The 24,856-nt window shown below is 40.4% G+C and overlaps 3 protein-coding genes across 3 annotated transcripts in view; 2 read left to right on the forward strand and 1 right to left on the reverse strand.

The window, feature by feature from the left end:
- LOC108040179 overlaps nt 1-20,685 on the forward strand; it is a 33,188-nt gene extending 12,503 nt beyond the window's left edge. Inside the window, exons 2-10 of the mRNA XM_044461573.1 lie at nt 4,816-5,182; nt 6,125-7,324; nt 8,113-8,243; nt 15,735-15,965; nt 17,009-17,309; nt 17,374-17,538; nt 17,597-17,882; nt 18,450-18,891; nt 19,224-20,685. Coding sequence (XP_044317508.1) covers nt 5,065-5,182; nt 6,125-7,324; nt 8,113-8,243; nt 15,735-15,965; nt 17,009-17,309; nt 17,374-17,538; nt 17,597-17,882; nt 18,450-18,891; nt 19,224-20,156 — 3,807 coding nt within the window. The 5' untranslated portion in view covers nt 4,816-5,064 and the 3' untranslated portion in view covers nt 20,157-20,685. The remainder of the gene's footprint in view (nt 1-4,815; nt 5,183-6,124; nt 7,325-8,112; nt 8,244-15,734; nt 15,966-17,008; nt 17,310-17,373; nt 17,539-17,596; nt 17,883-18,449; nt 18,892-19,223) is intronic.
- LOC108040177 (cilia- and flagella-associated protein 157) lies at nt 12,960-14,967 on the forward strand. Its single transcript, XM_017117464.2, has one exon. The coding sequence runs from the start codon at nt 13,078-13,080 to the stop codon at nt 14,872-14,874; it is 1,797 nt and encodes a 598-aa protein (XP_016972953.1). The 5' UTR covers nt 12,960-13,077; the 3' UTR covers nt 14,875-14,967.
- A 176-nt stretch (nt 20,686-20,861) lies between the features above and the next one.
- Nucleotides 20,862-24,269, reverse strand: LOC108040170. Its single transcript, XM_017117459.2, has 2 exons — nt 24,225-24,269; nt 20,862-24,162 (listed from the first exon to the last, which is right to left on the reverse strand). Exon 2 carries the CDS (start codon nt 24,130-24,132, stop codon nt 20,971-20,973), a length of 3,162 nt encoding a protein of 1,053 aa, XP_016972948.2. The 5' UTR covers nt 24,133-24,162; nt 24,225-24,269; the 3' UTR covers nt 20,862-20,970.
- Between the last annotated feature and the right edge of the window lie 587 nt (nt 24,270-24,856).

Below are 24,856 nucleotides of genomic sequence, written 5' to 3' on the forward strand. Positions count from 1 at the left end.
TTTCAGACCTCTCCACTTTGACGGGCTAAATTGCCAGTGCATTCCCATGCCGAGGAATAGCCAGTTACTTAAATATTTAGTGTGTTTGTCCTTTGTTCTGAACACGAAAATCATTACACGCAATGAATACTTTTACGATTTTTTATACAATTTATGGTTCAAAAACATGAAGTAGTTTAGAGCAAAAAAGATAAATGCTTGAAATGTTTATTATCAAGACAAAGTAACTAATACAAAGAAACTATTGATTTTCAATTTGAATTAAATATGGAAACTATAATTATATTATAATGGCTCTTGAAATTAAATTAGAATTCAAGAATCTTCCAATCTATTGTAATAATAAATAACGTATTTTTAAACAAGTAACCCTTTCTGCTCTTGAGGAAAATATAATTGATTTATTTCCAAAAATAATTTGAGTTAAGAGGACAGTTGCTTTAATGACCCCCGACTCCAACGATTGTTTTTCTTGGTTTTGGGTCGGTGTTAAAAGGCGGTCTACCAGCTGCTGGCCTCACTTGAACGATTCTGTGGCTGATGTCGCAGTCATTAAAGTTTTTTTGTGGTTTTGGTGTCAAGCACAACGACTGCCAAGCCCCGCCCCCTCTTCAAATTGTTGTGTTTTAACCCTCTGAAGCCCTCGCAGCTATAGCGCACTTATTTTTGTCCTTTTATTTTGGGTGTGGGGCTTTCAAGTAGTAGTTTCTGGTAGGTGATCCACAACAAAAAATTCTTTATGGATAGTAAAACAATTAATAACGTTTTAGAAAATGACAATTTTTAGAAAGATAGTTGGTAAACTTAACTGGAATTTGCAAGCTTTTTGTTTCCCTTTTTACTTAGACATCACAGAAAGGGATTTTTTTATCGTTCTAATAGAGAGTCAGATTTTGCTTAGATAATTTTCTCGTTCATTAACTTACCCAGTTTTTGCTTTGCTACTGTTTTTGTCTTCCTCAACAGAAAGGAGATGGGAAATCAGATTTTTCCCCTTGTTTTCCTCCTGTTGGACATGGGGCTCACCACCTCTTTACTATGGCATTGTTCAGTTGACTTCCGCAGTTTCCCTATTTACTTATCTTTATTATTTGTCCAAATGAGCAAATGGTTGCTCTGCTCTCTGAATACGAATGAGGTCCGTTTCAGGTAATTACATACCTGTTTTTACCCGCTGCCCGTTGGGGTTTATTTTTAGTTTTTAACCCAATTGCACACCGCATTTGTGGGGAAACCGGAGGACAAGCTGGGGGTTCTACCAGGTGGTCCGGAATGAGGGCCGCATACGGGTGGCGAAATGGACTTTTAAGTGCAGACTCAGCTCGTTGGCATCCTTGCCCATTGATTAAGAGTAAACAGAGCATGCAAATGTTTGGATATTCAAACTGTGCATTTTTCTTTGTGGCTGAATTTTTGCGCAGTTTAAAGTTCCCCTTCGCAAAAAACGTGTGTTTTGTGTGAGTATGCCGGAGTCACCCCGAAATGTTGAGCGAGTCAAAGCTGAATTCAGAATTTTCCTCGCCCACAAAGTATAATGAATAACAGCACTCCCAGGGAGCGGAAAACGGAGTCCAGGGTGGAAAAGCTGGCCAAACATCACCCCGCAGCCGGGGCATTGACACTTTGTCTATCTGGAGGATAGAGCCCTCGGCACGGGACTTACCCGATCCCGTTCCCGTTCCCATTTCCACTTCGATTCAAACTCCCACTCTCGGCATTTCCCCAACAGGCTTTGCACCATAATTCTCTAGCCGCCATCGCTTTGATTTTCCGCGCTGCGACAATTTCGTAATACTAGGCTGGTCAGTAATGCACCGAAAGAAATGGCATGAAACTAGTCCATTTCTCGCGGATTTGTTTTTATTTTTGTTAGTGAAGCAATTGATTTCAAAAAAATGTTCTTTAAAAGGTGTTCCAAAGTACTCATACTATTAAACATTTAACCCTTAATTCGGGATAAAAAAAATTGTAAACATTTTCTTTAAGCCAACAATTGAGTTGGCTAAACTAGTTGCTAACATTATTAATATCTTTATATATAATGCATTACATTTTGTAATACCCTTACATATACCCAAAAATATATATACACTTAACTCGAGAAATGTTTATATTAATAAATGTGTATACACATTTTCGGAAGATAAATCAATATGAAAACAAATTATGAAAAAATGTAATTCGATAGTGACAAATTTCCACATCGTGCAGTGACAATTATTTTTTTAAGTGTCGGGGTAGCGAATTAGCGCTCTCCGCCGGGTTGTAACTGGTTGCAGGATAACGGCCGTTTCAAAGGACCGCACTGTGCAGTTAATAGTTTTCCAATGCCCCCCTACCCCCGGGCACACACGCATAGCCCTCTGACCTCTGACCTCCGATCGCCCACAGCGACACCGATAATCATGTTGATGGGCCTGCACTATTGAACTGGGGCCACCCCACGAAACTCTAGCCAGCTTTGGCAATTCAAAACGGGAAAACGAAAAAATAGAAAACAACTCTATGGGCTCTCCGCTTTCAATTTGGTGAAAATGTCTGTTTCTGTTTTTGGCCCCTGTGCTTTGTTTCCACTACATTTCCCACACTTTGCCAGTGCGCTGGATGACCATGGGATTTGTCTGTAAGTCGGGCTATTTGCACATTCTGGTGGGGGGAACTGATGTGGCCGGATTATTTTCCAAATTCATACGCGACTTGTTCTCGTTTTAGATTTTGTGGCACATTTGGGGAAAACGAATCGATAAAAGTATTAGTTCTTTAATATTTAGATTTTGGGAATCTTTAAAACTCAAGCAAAAACATAAAGAATTAGAGCAAAGAGAACTAGAGCCAAGTATAGATATAATCTGATATAGAGTATTAAACTCAATTTTATAGTAAATATAGACACATGACCAATTACAAAAAAAAATTCCTTAAGCAATATGCTATAATTTTAAAAACAGTTGCTCTGAACTAAGTAGAGTAAATACATTTTTAAAAACTTAAATGATATATTTAATAGAAAATAAGAATATAAATATTCAAAACAAGGGTGCGCATAAAACACGTTTGTAGACTTAACTCCTTGTCGATATTCCTATTGTAAACTTTTTGAAAGGAATACTGGGTTTTAAAAGGAGCAAAAGGACATTGATTTCCCATTTGCAAACAACGGTTTCAAATCGCCCTAAACGAAGGCACAAAACATCCATGGGAAATCGTCGGTTAAGGCTGATGATTCTGGCTGTAAGAGGCGTTGGCAACAACCAACTGTTGTCGGCCCCATTCGAAGGCGGTTTGATGCGAACGGACGCACGTGTGAGTGTGGCAATTGGCAGGACCAACTCATTAGCGCAGAGGGCGTACAATGTGCCACATAGCCATATAGCCTACATATAGCATCTGGCCATCGGCCCGATCCGTGCGTGTCCGCAATTAAGGTGGCGACGGGCAAGAGGGGCGGCGGGGGTGCGGTCCGTACATATCCCAGTGACGCGACAGATTTCGCTAATGACTTCGGGGGGTGGGTATCCGATGGATTCCCTTCCTGTGCATCAAATATCCGGCGCTGGGCCAACCTGAACCACCTTCGGAACTTCTGTTGATGAATCGAAAAACTACAGGAATTAGATGTGCATGTCAGCAAATTACTAACCCCCTTTTGCCCGCCAGCTGATGATGTATCGCCGCCACTGGGTTGGGTTCAAAAAGTTGTTAATATTTTATTTGTGGCAGATTATTTAATTACGGAGGACGTACATAAGCCACACACTAGAATCGTAAAATCCACCTTTAAAATTTCGAGCTATAGGTGGATTTTATGACTTAATTTAGTGTAAATGGTTTCAGAGTGGCCAAGATTTGGCTAAAGTTATAACACAGCGCATATTAGTTTAATCATACAGAAAAAGTTCAGCGGTTTACTAAAACCAATCAGATCCATTTAGTTTTTTTTCTTTAGAGACTTCTTAAAAAGAATATGATCTTAGGCATTAATAAATGAAATGCTTGGTTTTCCATTATTATACTCATATCATTAGGATTAACCTATTGTCAAAAAAATCTAGTCCAGTCACAATTTCCGGAGGTATTGTCTAGTCACTTCTAGTCTTGACTTTTCTTCTTTTATGTTTGTTTTATTCCTTTGTTCTGGACCATAACTTTCGATGAAATTGCATTGAATTGTGGAAATAATCGCCATAAAAATGTTTCGTGCACGACTTGTAATTGGTTTAGGAATTTATGAGGGTTGATTGTGTTTTCTTTTTTTCTTCCCCCTTCGAAATACATACAGGCGTAGAACTCAGGTCATATATATGGGGTTTAGAGTAAGGGGAATGGGGAGTTTTATGCTCCGATAGGGGCCATTGACACCCTTTGTTGTTATGACTTTACTTTTAAGCTTTTTGTTGAAAAGACATTTGCTTTGTACGACTTGATGCTTTTTTAAACCCTTTCCAAAGCGGTATGGTCGAGATAAAGGTCAATCCTAGCGATGCTGATTCATGCAATCGAAATAATTCACTGTTTACGTGAAAATATAAACGTAAAGTTTAAAGTTTTAGTTTAACATTTCATTAAAGATAATTCTTTCATTTGAAATGGCACAAAAAAACCTCTTTAACATCTTTACAATATTAACTTTAAGCCACCTTATATTTGAATGCCATAATTTATGTGCAAAGCTTTTAAAGTAAATTAAAACTGCGGAATGAAAAATGATGTCGCCCTAATAATTTCGTTATCTAGTCTACAAAATGCAAACCTCAATTTGTCTTGAATTTGATTTGTGTATCTGGCTGTAACGTCAAATTTCTTCTTATTTTCCAGAATATGCCTGGCAGGTAGATTTCTGCTTTTCCTTTCACCTTAAGGCCAACGTCACAGCAAATTTGTCTCCTGGCGATGAGAGCTAAACAAATGACAGTCCTTCTATGAGGGATAGGGATAGGAGCCATCTTCCTTCGCAATCGCAGAATGTGTGCCAGCGACGTGGAAGCGGCGAAATCCTCCCACTGAGTGGCAGCAGGAGATTCCTTAGACAGACACCTCTGATTCAATCGGCAAAAGCAAGGACAAATGGCGGCGAATCGCAGGCGGAAGAAGACAATCGGCATGCTGACATCGGGACTAAAATCAGTAGTCAAGTGGAAAATTATTGTATCATCCATAATGCTGCTCTTATTAAGTGGGACAAGTGAGTGAAACTCATTTACGGCAGAACATGTGACTGCTTCTGACACATTCGACCCGAATAAATACATTTGGAGACCAACATGCGTATACGCAATATTTGAACATGGGAAATGGTTACATCAGTAGCCATTTTGAAATGGTCAGATAGGACTTTTCCTACTGATGTTGTTTCACTATACAAATGCAACTGCAAAATTTACTTAACTAATTTCACATCTGGTATTTACAATTACGAAATTGCATTGAGTATACGCATTGTGGGTTCAAGTGTTTGGCGTTTGCTAAACTGACAAGTGAAGAAAACTTTTCTTTAATACCCTTTCAGAAGCCATTTCCTTTATATTCATTAACATATTTAACGTCCAAAAGCCATTTTTATTTTAGTTAATGAAATTACAATAAGATTTAAAAAAAAAACTAAAACTATTGTAATAATTATTGTATTTATAGAAATCTTAAAAAAACTCTTATTCAGTTTTTAACAATTTTAAATCCCAAATAACCATAAAAAGTTTTTTATTTGTAATAAATATCTGCTTTGAAAATTGTAGATTTACATTAATAGCTTTTTCTGTAATATCAGTTAAGGACATTCATCAGGTATATTTCACCAGAAAAACAAAGTTTTTTAAGAAAAGAGTAAATTAACTTTTGGTGTACCAAATCGAATTTTGTCCCTTTGTTTTTGTTTTGCTTGCATAATTTGTACCCGGGGGATCTGTTGGATGCGACTCAATTTACACGACCGGGGCGGAGTAAACAATGGCAGAGGATGGCTCTTGAATGGGGCCAACACAGAAGGCAGCGACACGAAATAAATTACAAGGATTTATAATTCTTATCTCTGCCCCTTCCTTCTCTCCCTCTCTCGTTTCATGTGGTTCCTGTGCCTCCTTGGCAATTGCCGGCATTGTGTGCTCCTGCGCCTCGAATCCGACAAAAGGTCACGTGCTGGCGGTGCGAAAGGGTCGCCTGATGTCCCCCAGCTCGTTCACCGCCCTCAGCGGGGACCTGCATGTGCAGATCCAGTTCAATGGTAACGACGTGTCCCCGGCGGAGGATGGGCCAGCCAGCCCGACCACCGAGCACTTGAGCACTGGCGCGAGGGACTTGAGGACCGGGAACAACACCATAATGAGCACTTTAGTCATTAGCAAAATCATTGATGAAATTGAGCCGGCGCAGGAAAAGGGTTTAACCCCCGGTGCAGCCAATACCAGCCAGTTGGTCCTGCACCGCCGTCGCAAGGAAGTGGTGCAGAACATACCCCTCTTCCCGGATCCCCGGTTCAATGTCACCCAGGTCACGGTGCCGTGCCAGACCTTTCTCATCGGCGGACGCTACGAGATGCAGGTGGTCAGCAATCTCAAGTCGGTGAACCGGAGTGAGGTCACCACCACCTTGGTGCCCGCCCAGGATGAGCGACTGCTCCAGACCCTCGACGTGCGATGGCCCAGTGCCGAGATGATAGTGAGTCCCGTGCGTCTGCGGACCTATCCCAGAAATCCAGTGGAGGTTACCCTCAGATTCCCCGAGGTGAACTGCAACCAATCGGGGAGTCTGGCACTGCCTGAATTTTGGCTAGAGCTGATATACTGCGGCAAGGAGCGCAGCTGCAGCCGGAACATAACCCGATCCAGTGTCCTTTTCGCGGAGCAGATTCGCGGATTTCCGAAAAACAAGAGCCTGCGCTTGGGATGCGAGCTGTTCGGACTGGCCGGAAACTATGCAGTGCAGCTGAGGCCCATGATTCCCGCCCAGAATGTGCCCACCACCCGGAGGCTCCTCAGCGTCGACTGGAGCGACGAGTTCGTGTTCAACGTGTACGCCCGCAGCATTTTCCCCTGCGATCCGCACACCGGGATCGGGGTGCTCTACGAGTACCCCGGATGCATTCTGGAGCAGGGCGACCGGGTGCGATTGTACGCCAAGCTGCGGGCCGATGTCGCCTCCCTGAAGCCACCCACATCGCTGCACTACGTCGCCGAACAGCGGGTCGTCAAGAGCCAGCACTCACTGTACTTCGCCTGCGACCTCTTCTCCGAGAAGTACGTGGAGTACTGCTTCGTCTACGTCAGCCAGGCCATTTCCGGAGCCGTGGCCGACGTCCGGATGGACTGCGTGCCCACGCTGCCCGTAAGCGGTGAGTGGTCGATGTGGATGGCCATGTCGATGTCGTTGGCGCATTAAGACCGTACTTAACATCATTAAAAGGAAAATCCCAATTAATTGGAATTTAAATAGTTCGCAACATTTTATTGCGACTCTTTGTCTGCTACACTGAACTTTCTGAAGAGCCGTAAATCGTCTTCAATTAAATTTTTATAAAATTTTGATTTTGTTAAAACTTCAAGAATGTTTTATTTTTATTTTATAGACCCATTTTAAAAAGCCGCCAGCCTAGATGGTAATCTCCATATATTTTGTTAACGATTATAATTCAAATCTCTTTGATTCAATTATGTTTTTAAGATTGAAATCAACATTGTCATATTTTACCTTAGTCTTGTTATACAAGACTGATTTTAACATTGGCAGGCATAAGAAAATAAAAATAGTTATGAAGTTTCTCAAATATATATAACAATACTTAGATAACACGATAACAAAATGACAATTTAATAGGTTCACTTATATTTATTAAATATTTTTGAGTTAAAAATATAAATGTGGCAAGTTCTTTCACGGAATCGTTTATTTATAATTTATTCATTTCTGTTTTTTTAAGAAAAAGTCTTTTTTAAATATTTATTGTATGGCAACAGCTTTTATCTTTTTTATAAACTTTTTTGTTTATCCAACACTCTAAGGGATTTGAGAAGCTTTTGAAAGCAAAAAAAAATGTTTACACTTTTTTTATTAAGTGCAGTTGTGTTGAAACTTACTTTATAAATTATGAATGGATTAGCTTATGACAGCCCTTTTCCACAGATTCGGATACCGGTGGCTGGGGACCCTGGAGCGACTGGACGCCCTGCTCTACGAATTGCCTGGGAGGAACCCGCAATCGCTACAGGTTTTGCGATTCGCCACCCCCGCGATATGGCGCCAAATTCTGCGAGGTATGTAATGTAACCCCTGCAAGTAACCCAGTAGATTAACCTCTGAACGACCTCTGCCTCCACCTGATTTGACAACGCTAACAGTAATTGTCAAAGTTTGATTGAGTGCTCCGAGAAATGATTAATACTCTAGCACATCTAAGCGGAAGCATGAAGACGATTTCAATAAGTGCGGAACTACAACTAAAGACAGGCGAACTTCGTCTGGCTCTGGGGACTGCGTTCCCCCTGAGATTGCTTCCAGTTTAGTTCACATTTCACTCGACTTCCCTGCACTGAGGAAATCCATGTCTAGTTGATTGACACACATTAGTCCTTATTTTTGTTTTGTGTACGGTAGCTCAATTCTTAAAAGATTAACAGATTATTTATTAAAAGGGGAAAGAAATGTACCATTTCCAAACTAAACGAATAACCTTCTTATCTATTCGAACTCCATTGGTTACATACCTTAACAAAATTGATTTAATAATAAGAAATTTGATACTTATTAGTGTCAAATGCAAAAATATTAAATTGACTCCATATTAAGCTAGTCAATACCTACAGTGACTCCATCGCTTAATCGGACAAGTACCTTCTTATGATAAATGTGCTCTAAAAATATACTAAATGGGCTTAATTAATTTTTTAAAATTTTTTTATTATAAATATACACTTTCATCTATCTAAAACAAAAGAAAAAGTCAACATTTTTGTTAAGAACCCAAAGTTTTCAAACAAATACAAATTTATATCGATATTTGGCGCTCAACGAATAATCGGACAATCCCAAAATTAACACAAAAATCGTTTTTTCTTGAAATTCGATGCAAACTTTAGGCTTTTGGATTGCGTTTGGTTTATTATAGAGATTAGGAGCAGAAAACATAATTTTGCTATTATAAAGTAGAAATATGACTCCAAATGGAAAGAATCCTTTAGAACTTCGGCAGTTAGTTGTTAAGGTACATTTTGAAGGAAAAACTGTAGGAAATCTCCGAATTAGTTGGAAAAAGCAAATCTACGGTCCACGACATTATTAAGCGGTTCCGTGATAAATTTAGATTTGCCAATAAAAGCAGGGAAGGCCAAAAAGATCTTAAATGACCGAGAAGAGAGGTCGGATTTAAAAGAAATTAAACAAGATCCCTTCAAAACTGCTAAATAACTAAAGATTTCTTTACAAAACCGAATTGGTAAAGACGTGGTCTCAATACTGTGCGTAATACTTTAAATAAATTCGATTTTCCCGGAAGATTTGTGAGGAAGAAGCCCTTTATTAGCCCCAAGATTTTTGGAAGACGGTAATATAGTAGTTATTGAGCTCAAAAATATGTTTGTTGATTTTATTATTAATTAATTAAAGGTTCTATTTAAATAAAAAAATCAACAAAAATATTTTTTGAGCTCAATAACTACTATACCACGTCCTCCAAATCCCTGTTTTCATCAAATATTCTTTTGCATATTTAATGCGATTTTATTTGTTCTGGGGGCTAATAAAGGGCTTCTTCCTCACAAATCTTCCGGGAAAATCGAATTTATTTAAAGTATTACGCACAGTATTGAGACACACGTCTTTACCATTCGGTTTTGTAAAGAAATCTTTAGTTATTTAGCAGTTTTGAAGGGATCTTGTTTAATTTCTTTTAAAACCGACCTTCTTCTCGGTCATTTAAGATCTTTTTGGCCTTCCTGCTTTTATTGGCAAATCTAAATTTATCACGGAACCGCTTAATAATGTCGTGGACCGTAGATTTGCTTTTTCCAACTAATTCGGAGATTTCCCTTACAGTTTTTCCTTCAAAATGTACCTTAACAACTAACTGCCGAAGTTCTACAGAGGATTGCTTTCCATTTGGAGTCATATTTCTACTTTATAATAGCAAAATTATGTTTTCTGCTCCTAATCTCTATAATAAACCAAACGCAATTCAAAAGCCTAAAGTTTGCATCGAATTTCAAGAAAAAAACGATTTTTTGTGTTAATTTTGGGATTGTCCGATTATTCGTTGAGCGCCAAATATCGATATAAATTTGTATTTGTTTGAAAACTTTGGGTTCTTAACAAAAATGTTGACTTTTTTCTTTTGTTTTAGATAGATGAAAGTGTATATTTATAATAAAAAAATTTTAAACAAGAAAGGAAAGCTAACTTCGGGCGGAGCCGAAGTTGATATACCCTTGCAGAATATTCCATAAATTATATTCTCCAAAATTATTCATATGATGCATTCTTAATACTCATAAAAAGTCCCAACTTCCTAACTTTAAAAACACCAAAGTTATGACATTTCCAATCGTTCAGTTATATGGCAGCTATAAGATATAGTCGGCCGATCCTTATGAAATTCGGTAGGATTGATTAGCCAAAAATAAAACACATAGAAAATCTCAACTTCCTAACTTTAAAAACACCAAAGTTAGGGCTTTTCCGATCGTTCAGTTTTATGGCAGCTATATGATATAGTCGCCCGATCCGGCTCGTTCCGACTTATATACTACCTGCAATAGAAAGACAACTTTTGCGAAAGTTTCAAGCAGATAGCTTTAAAACTGAGGGACTAGTTTGCGTAGAAACGGACGGACGGACGGACAGACGGACAGACGGACAGACGGACGGACAGACGGACAGACGGACAGACGGACATGGCTAGATCGACTCTCCTGGTGATGCTGATCAAGAATATATATACTTTATAGGGTCGGAAATGTCTCCTTCACTGCGTTGCAAACTTTTGACTGAAATTATAATACCCTCTGCAAGGGTATAAAAATTAATTAAGCCCATTTAGTATATTTTTAGAGCACATTTATCATAAGAAGGTACTTGTCCGATTAAGCGATGGAGTCACTGTATGTATTGTAAGTCCGACGATAGAATTCAGTAAGAGGATGATACAATTTAGTTTAAAATTTAACTTTTGGAACTATTTCCTATTTGTTGGCACAGCCTGTTTTGTAATTGGATCAAACAAAAATTGAATGAACAAGTTAGACTTGCATATTACTTATTCTAGTCTTGATTAAAACGTATTAATATAATAATGATTAAATTACAAGAGGTAATTTAGGTGATTTCTTTCAGTGCACTGCTCCAGGGCAAAGTGGAACTATTCCATTGTTTTTGTTTGTGGGACATTGGGGGCGAGGGGAATGGGTGACTTCGGTATGATATGGTATGTTGTCTGCGAGCGTGTTTCCACACTGCGACACTTGCTCCAGATTGCGTGGGGAATTTACGACGCTTCCGACAATTGTCGGCCTACTACGACGCGCTTTATCTTGTTTCTTTTGTTGAACTCAGTGGAACACTGAACCTTCTTCAGCACCCAGCACCCAGCACATAGAACCCAGCACCCAGAACCATTCGCGCATTTCATTATCCAAAAACTTCCGGCATCAGCATCCAGCGATAGGGGCACATTTGCCCGTACTTTGCCAACTTGTTCGGAACAATTACAGGCAAAGTTTTTAAATGTTCTGCGCACTTATTGCAAGTAGTTCTTACACGGCAGTTGCTCCACGGATGCTGGAGCACTGGAAACAATGGCATCGCCGTGGGGCGACAACAATTGACTGGGAGTGTCCTGGGTCCTGGGCTCCAAGTCCCAAGTCCACTGGGGTGGCGCCTCCACATTCACGCACCGGGCGTTCCATAACAATTTGCATTTGCCCCTAAAGAATTGCTCGGAGGCGTTGCCGCCATGTGTGTATACAAATATTGCCCCACGGGCTATTAATCAAACAAAGCTCCGGCACGGCAGGCACTATTTGCTTTTAGAAAACACGGGAATAACCTTTTGTGACCGCCGCAGCACCACAAACTCAAATTAGTGGCTTTTGAGAGCCACTTTAAACATGTTAAAGCCGGAAAGCATTTAGCTTTTTTCGTGATTTAGTTGAGTCAGACACAAAAGGTTTATTCTAAATAAAGAAAATATTATTGTTTCCCATTTATGACATAGATGTATTTAAATCAAATATTTTAAAATTCGTTAAAATCGCTAATCTATACCACCTTATTTAATTTAACCCTAACTAGATTACCGCTACTAGACACAAATAAGAAAATAATAAATATACTCTAAAACCAGAGCTGAAGGCATCTGCTGCCATAGCACAAACTCCATCGCTAGTTCTTAATTTAAATTAATAGTAAGCTCTTTATAAATAAATACAAAAATATTAATTTATGTAAGCATTATTATAACATAAGTACTTAATCATGGAATTTACCACTCTTTTGTTTAATATAACCGTATTAAATAGTCCATCAAGGCTGGTACAATTTTATTAAAATTCTTTAGAAGTAAAAATAACAAAACACTTAAACTAAAAAAGTACTGCACATGCTCAGTGTATGGTGTTTTTTCTTATAAAAATATTCTGTGTAAAAATATTCAGCGATGGTTGTGCAAATATGCTTCTGTGGAATTTTGATAAAATCCAATTATTATTATAACAAAACGCAAGTTTGAAAGCCCTTAAAGATACGAATATAACTATTTCACCTTTTGGTGAATAGTTGATGATAAGTTTATATTTTATAACTTAATGGCTGGTTAAATGTGAGCTCTTTTGTTAAGTTTCTGCAAGAAAGAATAGCTTTGTGGTCTACTTAAACTATTAAGGTTGGGGGTTAAGCTTGGGAAAGCTTTTATCGCCTTGACAACGGTTGTTCAACTTGTTGTTATGTTACAACTTATTTCATCTAGTTCAAACAACGAACGATGGGTCTAAAAATTCCTATTCATAATCGATGTAACTGACATGTTATCCTTCAAAAATCACAAATACACGCCAAAATTGCTAGACAGTCAAGTCGGAAAACGAAGAGAAAGCCATCAGGATGCCGCCGAAAGTGAAGAAGGAGAAGAAGGATGTGAACAAGGTGACCCAGGTGGACAGGACCTTCTACGAGCTGACCATCACGGACCTCAACCAGAAGTTGGCTCGCCTGCGATCCCACCTGACCAGCATCGATGAGTCCAACATAACGTTGACCGAGAAACTTCGTGAAGTGGAGTCCGACGGTGTGGATGTTGCTGCCCACTTGGAGCGCACCTTGGCAGAGAGGAACAACTCGATCACCGAGCTGGAGGAGCGCCTGGTGGAGATCACCAAGGTGCGCGATGTGGAAAACCGCCTGGCGCAGGAGAAGATCGGGGACCTGGAGGCCAAGTACAAGGCCATGCACGACCAACTGACCTCGGAGATCAAGCTGCTCAATGGAAAGCTCAACTCCCTGGACGAGTTCCGCATCCAAAGGGATGTCCTGCTGGCCAAGTTCGATGACCAGGAGGCGGATCTCAACGAGAGGGAGAAGGACCACAAGGAGGCGCTCTACAACATGGAACAGCGGGCGGTGGTGGAGAAGGATGCCCTGAAAAAGGAGGTGGAGCAGAAGCTCCTCCAAGTCTCCGAGGACTTCACCCGCTCCAGTGAGATCCGCAATGCCGGCTACACCCGTCGCCTGATCCGCGAGAACATAGCCCTGCAAAAGGAGATCGACCTGCTGGTGATGTCCCAAATAAAGCTCCAGCAGGCCTACACCAACCAGAAGTCCAAGCACAAGGAGATGGAGGAGCAGTACAGTGCCCTCGATCAGATCAAGAACGAGTTGGTCCGCAACTCGGTGAACAAGATCAAAATCATCGAGGGTCTAACCCGGAACTACGAGAAACTCAAGGCCAAGTATGTGGAGGTGCTGCGCTACAGGAAGGCCTATGAAGTCCATCTCCAAGCAGAAAAGTGCGAGAATGTCAAGCAGAAGGATGCGGCCGGAAAACTCCGCACCTTGGCCAAGCGAATGGAGATCGTGGAGCTGGAGAACCGGAACCTGGACGTGGTCCATGCCCAGCACGAAATAGAGATCACTCGGCTGCGAGGCATCATCCAGGAGATCAAGTGCACGGTGCGGGATGCCATTGTGGCGGAGCAGGCGGCCAAGACCTTCCCCGAGAGACTGACGGAGGCCAATGTGGACGAGCCCGCGGTGATCGAGGAAGTCCGCGAGGAGGCCATATCCGTCTGCAAGCTGAAACGCAGCGATCTGCTTTCCCAGCTCATGAATATCGTGAGCTCCCATTCGGAGGACCTGCCGAGGACTCCGTCGATCGCCTCCATCGGCAGTGCCACTTCGTCGCTGTATGCTCCCGGCAAAATGGGCTTTATGCCCACGCGACCCAAGCCCACGCCATTCGATGCCTTCCGCAGCGAGGTCATCGACCAGGAGCCGGATCTCACCATTCCGGAGGACCTGCAGAAGTTGAAGATGCAGGATCGGCTGATCACTTCGCAGCGCGGGGACGAGAACTCCATCATCGATGTGGAATTTGGAACCACTTTGTACGTTTCATCGTCGCGCGAGGACGACCTCATCGAGGTGGAGGAGGAGCCGCTGGAGGAGCCAGAGGGATCCACCAGCTCCATGTCCGTGAAGAAGGCGAGCAGCGAGGGCTCAGTCGCACCACCCGCCACCGCACCCCTTGCCGCATCCGCATCCTCGAAGGATGTCAAACATCAGCCCAGCATCGGAACCATGGACACACTCACGGGCTCCTCCAAATTGACGGGCGTCACCAACGAGGAGGAGGCCGGCGACGAAGGCGAGGAGGAGGACTTCGATGTCCAGTTCTTCTACTAGTCTGTGGTTGTCCCCAAATGCCTCAAATTTATTTTTGCCATTTGTTTTATTTGGTTGAGATTTAAATAAATACTCGCAAAGTCAAAGAATCAATCCTAAATGCAGTTTTGATTCTTATAAAGTAAAGCGGAATTTGAATTTCAACACAATGAATGATAAATAATTTAATGATTTAAATATTTAAAACCAAAAAACAAAAACAGCGATGAATTAAGGTCGAATTTCTTTTATTGCGTGTTTATATATTTTAAAGTACATTTTCTTTAATTAGCCTATTAGTTCACAAATGAAGAACACTCAACCATTTGTGTACAAATTATTACCACTAACGTTTTTCTTTAAATACAATATTTTAATTTTTTGAGTAAGAATGACGTGAAGTATGCCAAATAGTACCTCCAAATATATATTTATACCATTTTGTGCCTAGATTCTGAAGAACTGAATTAAAATTCCTTTCTTAAACTCTTACCACAAGCTTCTAACCACACATGCATTAATAAAGTTTTTTCTGATTGTGGTGTTTGCAATAATTTAAATGTAGCTGATTTCATAGGAAATATAATTTATATATTGGGCATGAAGTTGAAAACTGATTTTCATAGCGAATCGTGAAACTCAAAAGTGTTATCTTTAAATGGTTTAGATAATTATTTTCGTCATTAAATAACACATATCTTGTATGTTGAAAATGCGATAGACAAGATTTTATTTAGCTCGCTAGATACCTGAAATAAATAAATTATTTTTAAATATACACTTTATAGTTTCTTATAAATTTGCATAATAAATTGAATGTCAAATATATTTTAACCTTATATATCCAAGTCCTCATTATCTTGTGTAATTTGTTCTTGCAGGGTCCATCAGTGGAGACGCAGAAGTGTGGCAAGAGCATCGCTGATACGTGGGACTGCATTTACGAGACATCCGGCACTGTCATCACCAAGGAAAATAGCACGGAGGTTAGCCAGGAAATTGGACCAGGTTGTCGTTGCGGCTGCATTGTGCACCTGGGCTCCTCGAAACCGAAAAGGATCATTGCGGGCGCCACACAGAGCTGTCCTGGTCGCTCCTTCTGGCTGATACAGGTACAACCCTTTAACTGACCCCCAACCTAACCATTCACAAACAAATTGGCTCACACTCGAAAATAGCGAAAGTTAAGTAAAGTTGCCCTTTGGCGTTTGGTCAAGTTTTCGAAAGCTTTCAAGTTGTCTGCGCCGCCATAACTATAAAAAAGAACAATGCCAAACACTCAGAGGTCCGAGTCCATGAATAAAATTCCGCTACGCTTCGGAGGCTGGCCCCAAAATGACAAAGGAGCCCCACTTAATGTACCATGCCACAGGACAGGGAAGTGCGGGTCGAACCATGCCGAGCATTACTGGGGGCCATGGGGGTTGAACTCAGTTCATGCATAATAAATGCCCCACTTGGTAGGCGTTTCGACCAGGCCCGAAACTATCAATGCGTAAGGGTTCCATGGGGGTGGGTTGAACTCTATGTACCCGGTATTCGTGGGTTGAAGGGTATACTGCCCGCAAGGTAGTGAATGCAAAAATCATAAATTTCGATCAGGAAAAGATGCGAGGGTGTCGTACTCCGCCTATTATTTTACCTAACTCTTGTCAATACATTTTCTTATCACTCTCCTTATAATTTTCCTATATTTATTTTGTTTTGTTTACTCTTTCTTCTTATAACACCTTTTTTCTAAATTACTATACTTTTTGATCACACCAATTTTATGGATTTAAATGAATTTTAATAAATTAACTTAAACAATTAATTACTTTTAACTAACAAAATGTTAAAGCTTAAAAAGTGATATAAAATATATACCCCTTATTATTTAGAATATTATCATTATGAGTAGTGGGTATCATATAAAAGGGACTGTCACGAACTTTACTATTCATACGCACTTTTTGCTCCCCTTTTTGTTCGATACAATTGGAATGATTAGACCTGCCAATTGGCACGTTTTATGGGATGAGGGGAAAAGTGCTGATTGGAAGGAGGCTAAATGGTGATGAATGCCTGACCCACTTCGAGAGTGTTCCTCGGTCGGCAAAGGGGAAACCCAAACATGGCCCGTATGCTCACAAACACCACATTCCTTTCTTCCCAGGTGGATGGCGAGGAGAGCATTTCGCTGGCACTGAGTTTCCTGCGTTTGCCCTGTGCCTCCCAGTACATAAAGGTGCGCGATGGACCGTCGCTTTCGTCCACTCTTCTGGTGGAACTCAACGGAGGGGGGCTGATCCTCAAGGGAGTCGGCGTTCCGGTGGCCATCGAGTCGACTGGTGGACAACTCCTGGTGGAGTTCTCCGCCGGCGATGTTGGCCAGGCAGCAAATGCATCTGCTTCGAGTCAGGAGGGAAGTGCCGCCTGCACTGGAGGCTTCATGGCCAATGTGCAGCAGCTGTTGAGTGAGTACAACTAAAACAAATCTTCCTGGATTTCCTATAAATTATTAATTTAATTTTACAACAGCCTCGAGGAGCAGAAACAGCAGTATCACACTGGTTGCCGCCACTCGTTTATCCGGAAAAACACGCTCGATTTCCCACAAACCTATGTCACACCTGCGTTTTACCCTGGTTCATCTAAGTGCCATGATCTTTGCCAGCATTATCATCATAATAAGTGCTTTGTTAGGTAGATAGTGGCCATTATATTTATTAATCCTGTAAGACTCATAAATTGTTATCCTCAGGTGCCCAATATGTGGTAAGATATAGGAAGTACCATCTGGCAGTTGCTCGGCGACAGGACGAAGGCTCCCGTCTTCACACTCCCAGGGCTTCGCTGAGTTCCCTGCAAGGACCTCCCTCACGGGCCATGTCCACCACTACTCTGCTCTCGGAGGTCATTTACATGGTGAAGATGCGACCCAAACACCACCTGCGTCACTCCATTCTTCGCGAGAGTGTGGACGCGGAGAATCTGACCAGTGAGACGGAGTTCAAGGAGTCGGATTCGCAGGGAATGCTGGCCAAGTGGTGAGTAACAATATCTAGGAGCACAAATAACAATCATAATGAAAATAAAAGGCAATTATATTTGTACATTAATAAAGGCAATCTTTTCTATGTGTTACATTTGACCTTGTTCCTTAACGTTCAGCCTTTTGTTAAAATAAACCTTAAAGCTACAAAAAGAATTATTTTTATCATTTTTAGCAGATTTATAAAAATAAAAGTGAAACTACCATATTTCAACTACATTTCTTCAAATAACGTTTAAAGCCATCTTAACATGATTAAGAATAAATTATTTATTTGCTCACGTTAAAGAATTTTAAAAACTAGAATCCGAAATCTTTAATTTTTAATCCACGTAAAAAATGGTTAATTTCAAAAAGCATTATTCAAATCATATTTATTTTGAATATAAAGAAACAAATTTTAAAACAGCTTAAATATTTTACATTATTCAAATCATATTTATTTTGAATTTAAAGAAACAAATTTTAATACAGTTTAAATACTTTACATTTAAATAAGAGGTTAAATTGAAATTACTGTAAATTGTAAAAAAAATTATAAATTCTTTGTAATCCCTTTTAGCGCTGAAGTCAAGGAGTTGGGCAGCTCGGCGTCGATGGTCACTCTGCGGAATGAACGATCTTCGCCAGCTCGATCTCTGGACACTGGAAGTGTTGTGGGCTCACCATCCTCCGCTGAAGCCGAATTGGCTGAGGACCACAGCAGGACAGATGGGTCCAAGGATTCGCCCACGGAGGAACAACTGGAGCCGGCAAGCTGCAAGGACAGTGCCAGGGACTCGGAATCCATCATATCCTCGGGCATGAGCTCGCTGTGCAACAGTCCGCCGATGAATAGCAAGCGGCTGAGCAAGTACTCCGATCGCTACGATGCGGTGACCCTGAAGTTGCTGTCCTCCAGATTGGATGAGAGTCTGCAGGACGCCAGTTCCCTGCACTCGGTTACCGAATCCCTAAGGATGGGACGTCTGGGCTCCCGCAGTGTCAGCTCTTCCCTGACGAATGTGAGTTAGGTTACCCTCTTTTTTTTCGTGTTAAAAAACCAATAAGTTGAAATATGTGATTAAGGACTTAATAACCTCGTTAGGAGAAAAATGTAGGGGAACTGAAACATGTTTTTTGTATCCACCCAATCTAATAAACAAAAATAAAGCTAACATTATTTAATATTAAAACAATTTATTTAAAATTTTAAACTTTATATAATTCTTCTTGTTTAACGTTCACATTTTATTGGTAGTCTGAAATTTTATTTGAGTCAATTTCATAGAAACTATTACAAATATGTGCTTGATAAATAATAACAATATTATTAAAAATTAATTTAATTTTACAGGGCTGCTACTCCCCAGCTGCCAGCATTGTGAGCTCGGCGACGATCCGGACGACCAGCAATCCCAAGGAGTCCAAGGAGAAGCAGAACCGCAGGAAGCTGCTGGCGCGACCAGGCTCAGAGTTCTCGCTGGGGAATCAAGAGGAACTTGAGCTGGACTACTATGATTACAATGTGATCAATGCGGGATCGGCGCCGGGCTCTTATCTGGGAATGGACCCGGCATATCTGGTCTGGATACCGCCCTTCGAGGAGGTCGCCGAACGGGAGGAGGACGACAAAACGCCAGAACCGGAACGGGATCCGGATCCGGAAAGGGATGAGCGGGAGCCACTGTACGAGGAGATACGGATGCCCAGGTACGGACACTATCTGAGCCCGGCCAGCAACACGGAGTCCAGCAAGTCCACCACGGCTGACAATACACCCAGCTCGGAGGAGCGATCCCCGCCAGATAGTGGGCGTCCCTCCAAGGCCACGTCTCCCTGCGAAGGAGTTGAAAGGGGAGGCAAGTGCCTGCCCAAGCAACCCACTCCATTCATGTCCAGAAAGCAGCGACGCCAGTCCAAACAGCAGATGCAATCCAGTTTGTCCCTAAGCGCCGGTTCCTTGGACGACGAACAGAGGTCTGGAAAGAACACCAAACTGCCGATTGAGATGGCTGCAGTGCATCAGAAACTGGAAGCCGATCTGGAACCAAACGAATCCATGACCGGCTCCTATGTGGAAAAAGAAACTGCCGTGGAGAAATCATCTGGGGATCTGCAGGAGTTTCTATCCCTAGATGACATCCAGTTCGCCGACGAGAGTGGCAGCGATTACGAGGCTGTAAATCTCAAGAAAGTGGCCAATTCGCAACTGAAACTCAATCAGGACGGTGTTCGATCTAAGCTTCTCCGAAGAAAAGAGCCCCAGTCAAAGGAGGTGTCCGTGTAGCCCCACAATATTATTGTACATATAACCAGCACAAAAAGAGCAGTGTATGTTTAGTATAGTTTACGGACTTGTAAAATACGGGTTAATATTAATTATATACATATGTCAGCACCACGAGAAACGTAGACCACCTGGAGTAAAAGTGTTTTTAAAGCTAAGCCTTAAGCTCATCTCAATGTATACTTTCGAATCGAAAAGAATGTAGAGCAAGCTCTTATCTAGTCTCAAACCTCTTAAAGGCTAATCCGTTTAATCTCTCGTTACAATGTATATATCGTAGCTAAGGTTCACTTAAGTATTTATTCGCACATTGCTATGTACACAACCCAATTTCATAAAATTAATGAATTATTTAAGAGTCTTTATCTGGCATTAACTTTGAATTAGACAATTGGACAATTGAGAAATTTTGTGATCTTTATTTTGTGCTTCAAAGCATTGGAAATTCTAGTCAATATGATAGTCGAAATTAATTAGCATTTTAAAATCAAAAAGTGTTTTTGTTTTTACCAGATATTAAGCATTTTTATCACCCTGACCTTTAAGTTAAGAAATTAAATAAAATACTTGTATAGATGATAAATAGCTGAAGGTTATTAAAACAATTTATTTGGTGGATAGTCGGTTCTAAAACGTAAGTTGCTAGGTACCAAGATGTTAGATTAAAGGTTTAAGATGGTTTTTTGCGGAGGCATATTTTATTTTTATTGTCTTAATGGACATGCGGATCTGACAAGAAATTGTTCTTGAATTTCTTGTCACATCCTCATGGCTTCATTATGTAATAAATTTTGAATACAGAGCTGCCTGTTCCTTAAAAACAAGTAAAGGAACTACTCTCATTGGGGAAAGTAATGGAATTACATTTCTTGAGGAAAGTAATTGAGTTACTCTCCTTAGGAAAAATTCTGGAATCACTTTCCAAGAGGAAAGTAATAGACTTACTTTTTCCAGGGAATGTAATTGAATTACTATCTTGGGGGAAATTAATTAAATTAAATTCTCTGGTAAAAATAATACTCTTGCTCTCTAGAGAGTAAAGCTCTTTTTTGTTGAGATCATGTAAGCTAAACGCTCGATTTTTATCGGGTTGATCCGGCGGCTCAAAGGATAGTGACCTCCTACTGTGTTCACCCTGGCTGGCAATATTTGCTCGGTATGCCAATAGTTCCCGTCGCCTTTTTTCTTTTCTCATCTCGTCCAAGAAGGGTGCTTCCTTTTCTACAGGATTTCGCTTTATGGTTCTGCATATGATACAAGCTGTCTTCCTCTCCGCTTCTTTTTCACTTTCAATCCCGTCTTCCGATGGTTTTGACGTAGGTCTTAAACTTTTCTTTATTCTTTTAGTTACACTTGCTTTCTTTTGCTCTGAGGTGTTAACCTTCTTTTGATATATCTCTGCATATGGATAAAGCAGTAAGTCGCCATCCCGTATTCCCTCAAAGTCAATTGAGGATGTGTCGGTATTGTTGCTATCGACCGAATCCTCCCGGTTAAGATACTGCTTCACTTTCTTCAATTTCTCATTGTACTTTTCCGTGGTCATATTTAAAGCAAGGCCTGCCCTCCTTGCAAAGCTTGACCTGTCATTTAGGTTTCTCCGATCAATCGATTTTCGGACTTCTGAGAAGACACTGCCTGTCCTGAATGGAATCACATCTTCGACTAAGGTCGGATTCTCGTGAAAAAAGGCTGATGTTATTGAGTCAGTTTCAGATGGGCCAAAACCATTCTCGGCTTTTGCCATAGAATTGGTAGGCGTACCTAATTTCCTTCTTGGCCTGAATAATTTTTCTTTCTTTCGAAAAACTTGTAAAGATCCAGTTTTAGATGGGGCATTAATATTCCCGACTCTTGTTTGCGAACTGATGGGCGTACTTCCTTCTTTTGTTAGTTTTAAATTACTTCGAAAAACATGGGTGGAGCCAGTTTTAGATGGGGCATTAACATTCACAAGTCTTGTTTGCGAACTGATAGTACCCACTCCTTTCGTTAGCCGTAATAATTGTAGATTTAAGTTCCTCCTAAAAACTTCGATAGGGCCAGTTTCAACATTCTCAACTCTTCCTTGCGAACTGATAGGCATACCTACTTTGCTTGTTTGACGGAATAATTTTTGCTTTAATTTATTTCGCAAAACATGAGAAGAGCCAGTTTTAGATGGGGCATTAACACTCCCATTTTTTATTAGCGAATTGACTGGCGTACCTTTTCCTGGCTTGAATAATTTTAGTTGTAATTTACTTAGAAAAGCATGGGTAGAGCTACTTGATTTGCCTAGGTCCTGGGATCTGGAAAAACTCCTTTTTCTCAATTTGTTTTGACTTGCTGATGAAAATAAATTGTTTAATTTTGATTTATCAGATGGTACAAGTGATGATACCTTTTCGAAATTAGCTTTGTTGATTAATAGCTGATTTTGCAGGTATCCCTCACTCTCTTTATTGATTGTTATAGGATTTATATTGTCTTCTTTAACCGGGCGATTAACAATGTTAAAATATTCTGACCTTAAGACAGCAGATGTATTATTTAATTCCCCTTCGTAGTTTTCCTGCTGCTTAAAGGTTTTATTTTGTATTTTAGGAGTGCTTAAAGTTTTTTTTTCTGGTTCATTGTTGTAGTTTTTCTCCTGGTCTGTGGAGTCATAATAACTATTTGCAAAGCTAGGAGCTGCTAACAGCAGATCTCCTTCGTCGATTCCATTCTGCTCATTCATATTCCTGGATCTCTTCTGATATTGATAGATAAACGATTCATTATCCCTTTTGGGAAACCCATAGCCCTTTTCTTCCACAGAATTTGCCTGTTTTTTACTTTTGGATCTATTTTGAACTTTTGATATTGTTTTTAACAATGTTTGGAAAATGGGAACCTTTGTGTTTGATTTAGTTATATTCTCTTTTTCTTCAAAAGTTTTATTTTCCTCCTCATTGGGCTTTTCTGATTCTGCGTGATAATCGTGGATATTATTTCTAGGATGTTTTGCCTTGAGAGACTTATGGTTTAACTTGGCATTTGAATTTACTTGCTGCTCACTGAGTTTGTTGGATTTTTTTCGCACTTTGTGAGTTTTTGATGTAGGATTTTGGCCAATGGCAGAATTGGGCTTTGATTTAGTTGGTTCTCCTTTCAAATTTCGCTGATTAATTTTTTGATTTTGGGATCTCTCATGAACTTTATAGATCTCTTTTGTAGGATAAGGAGGTTTTGCGATGGGGGACTTCAAGTTCAATTTAGGAGTTAAATCAGCCGGTTCTTCTTTAGCCCTTCTGATTCTTACTATTTCATTTTTATGATGTTTTGCTTTGGAAAACTTGTGGTTTGATTTAGCAAATAAATTTTCTTGCTGCTCATTGATTTTACTGGATCTTTTTTGTGCTTTATGCATTTTTTTTGATGAATCTTTGTCAATGGTGGAATTGGGTATTGATTTGGTTGCTGTTATGTCCTCTTCTTCTTTGAAACTTCCCTTTTTCAGATATTGGGGTTCCTCTTGAACTTTATAGATCTCTTTAATGTGATCTTTTGCAATCGGGGACTTTGATATCATTTTAGGAGCTATCTCGACCGATTCTTCTTCAACAATTCTGCTTGTTGGCCCCTGCTGATAACTTGTCCAATTTGATCTTCCTCGAATGTAAGAATTGGTTCTGTCCATTTCCTTTATGGTGTTTTCTTCCTCTATTTTGTTCTTGCTGGTAATTTCTTTAATCTTATAGACCTCCTTTACATGGCGATTGCCAACAAACGGTTGACTTGCTTTTCCTTTTGCATTTCTTGCTCGAACAATAAGTATTTCAAAAGGATTTTCGGCCGCGAATGACCTTAACCTGGGAGAACGCCTTTTTGATGATCTCCTGCCATTCACGTCTTTTGAATTTCTCTGCACACTACTAGTCCTTTTAGAACTCCTTTGATCATTGGCATCTTCTATGGGAATTTCTTCCTCCTCACCGGGATCCATTGATGTCATTGGAATACCTTCTTTATCTGTAACTGGATGCTGAGTGGTGGGAAAATTAGACTTAAACTCGGAACTTTCTTTAGATTTTTCTTGTTCTATACTTGTCTGAGGGATACCCTTTCGGCCTTTAGATTTATTTTTGAAGGGGGATTTGCTTCTTAACTTAGATGATGACCTCTGTGTTTCTTTTATTGCATTTTCTCTTCCGTTTTTAGATCCTTGATGTTTGGATCTTTTCGATCTTGATTTGCCATAGTTAGTGGAGTCAAGTGGGTTTGTGGAATTTAAAGGCTTATTTGTTCTCTCTCGAAGTTTATAGATCTCTATAACTGGATAGTCGGTTATAGATGATTTTGGCTTCGAATTAGTTTTCGAGTTCTCCAAGTATTTACTGCTATCAGTGGCGGATGGATCCTTTTTGTATTTAACGTGTGTTCTTACTATGTCATATATGTCATCGTAAATGCTGTCGTCTTTAAAATTACTTTCAAATTGAGCATCCTTTTTTTTACGCGTATATCTGCAACACTCTTCATAATCCGACTGATCTTGACTGGCTTGAAGAATTTGGTAAAAGGTATTTTTCTTTTCGGCTCTAGCAGTGCCTCTTGTAATGGAACATCTTCTTTTTGGGATCACACAGGATGCAGTCCCGGATAAGGGAACTTCCGAAGGCGGTTGGCGCTTTATTCCACTCCAGACATTTCTTTTCTTTTGGCAGGTCGGCCAAGCA

Source organism: Drosophila rhopaloa, unplaced genomic scaffold (genome assembly GCF_018152115.1).
Source record: "Drosophila rhopaloa isolate 14029-0021.01 unplaced genomic scaffold, ASM1815211v1 contig_47, whole genome shotgun sequence".
NCBI classification, from domain to species: domain Eukaryota; kingdom Metazoa; phylum Arthropoda; class Insecta; order Diptera; family Drosophilidae; genus Drosophila; species Drosophila rhopaloa.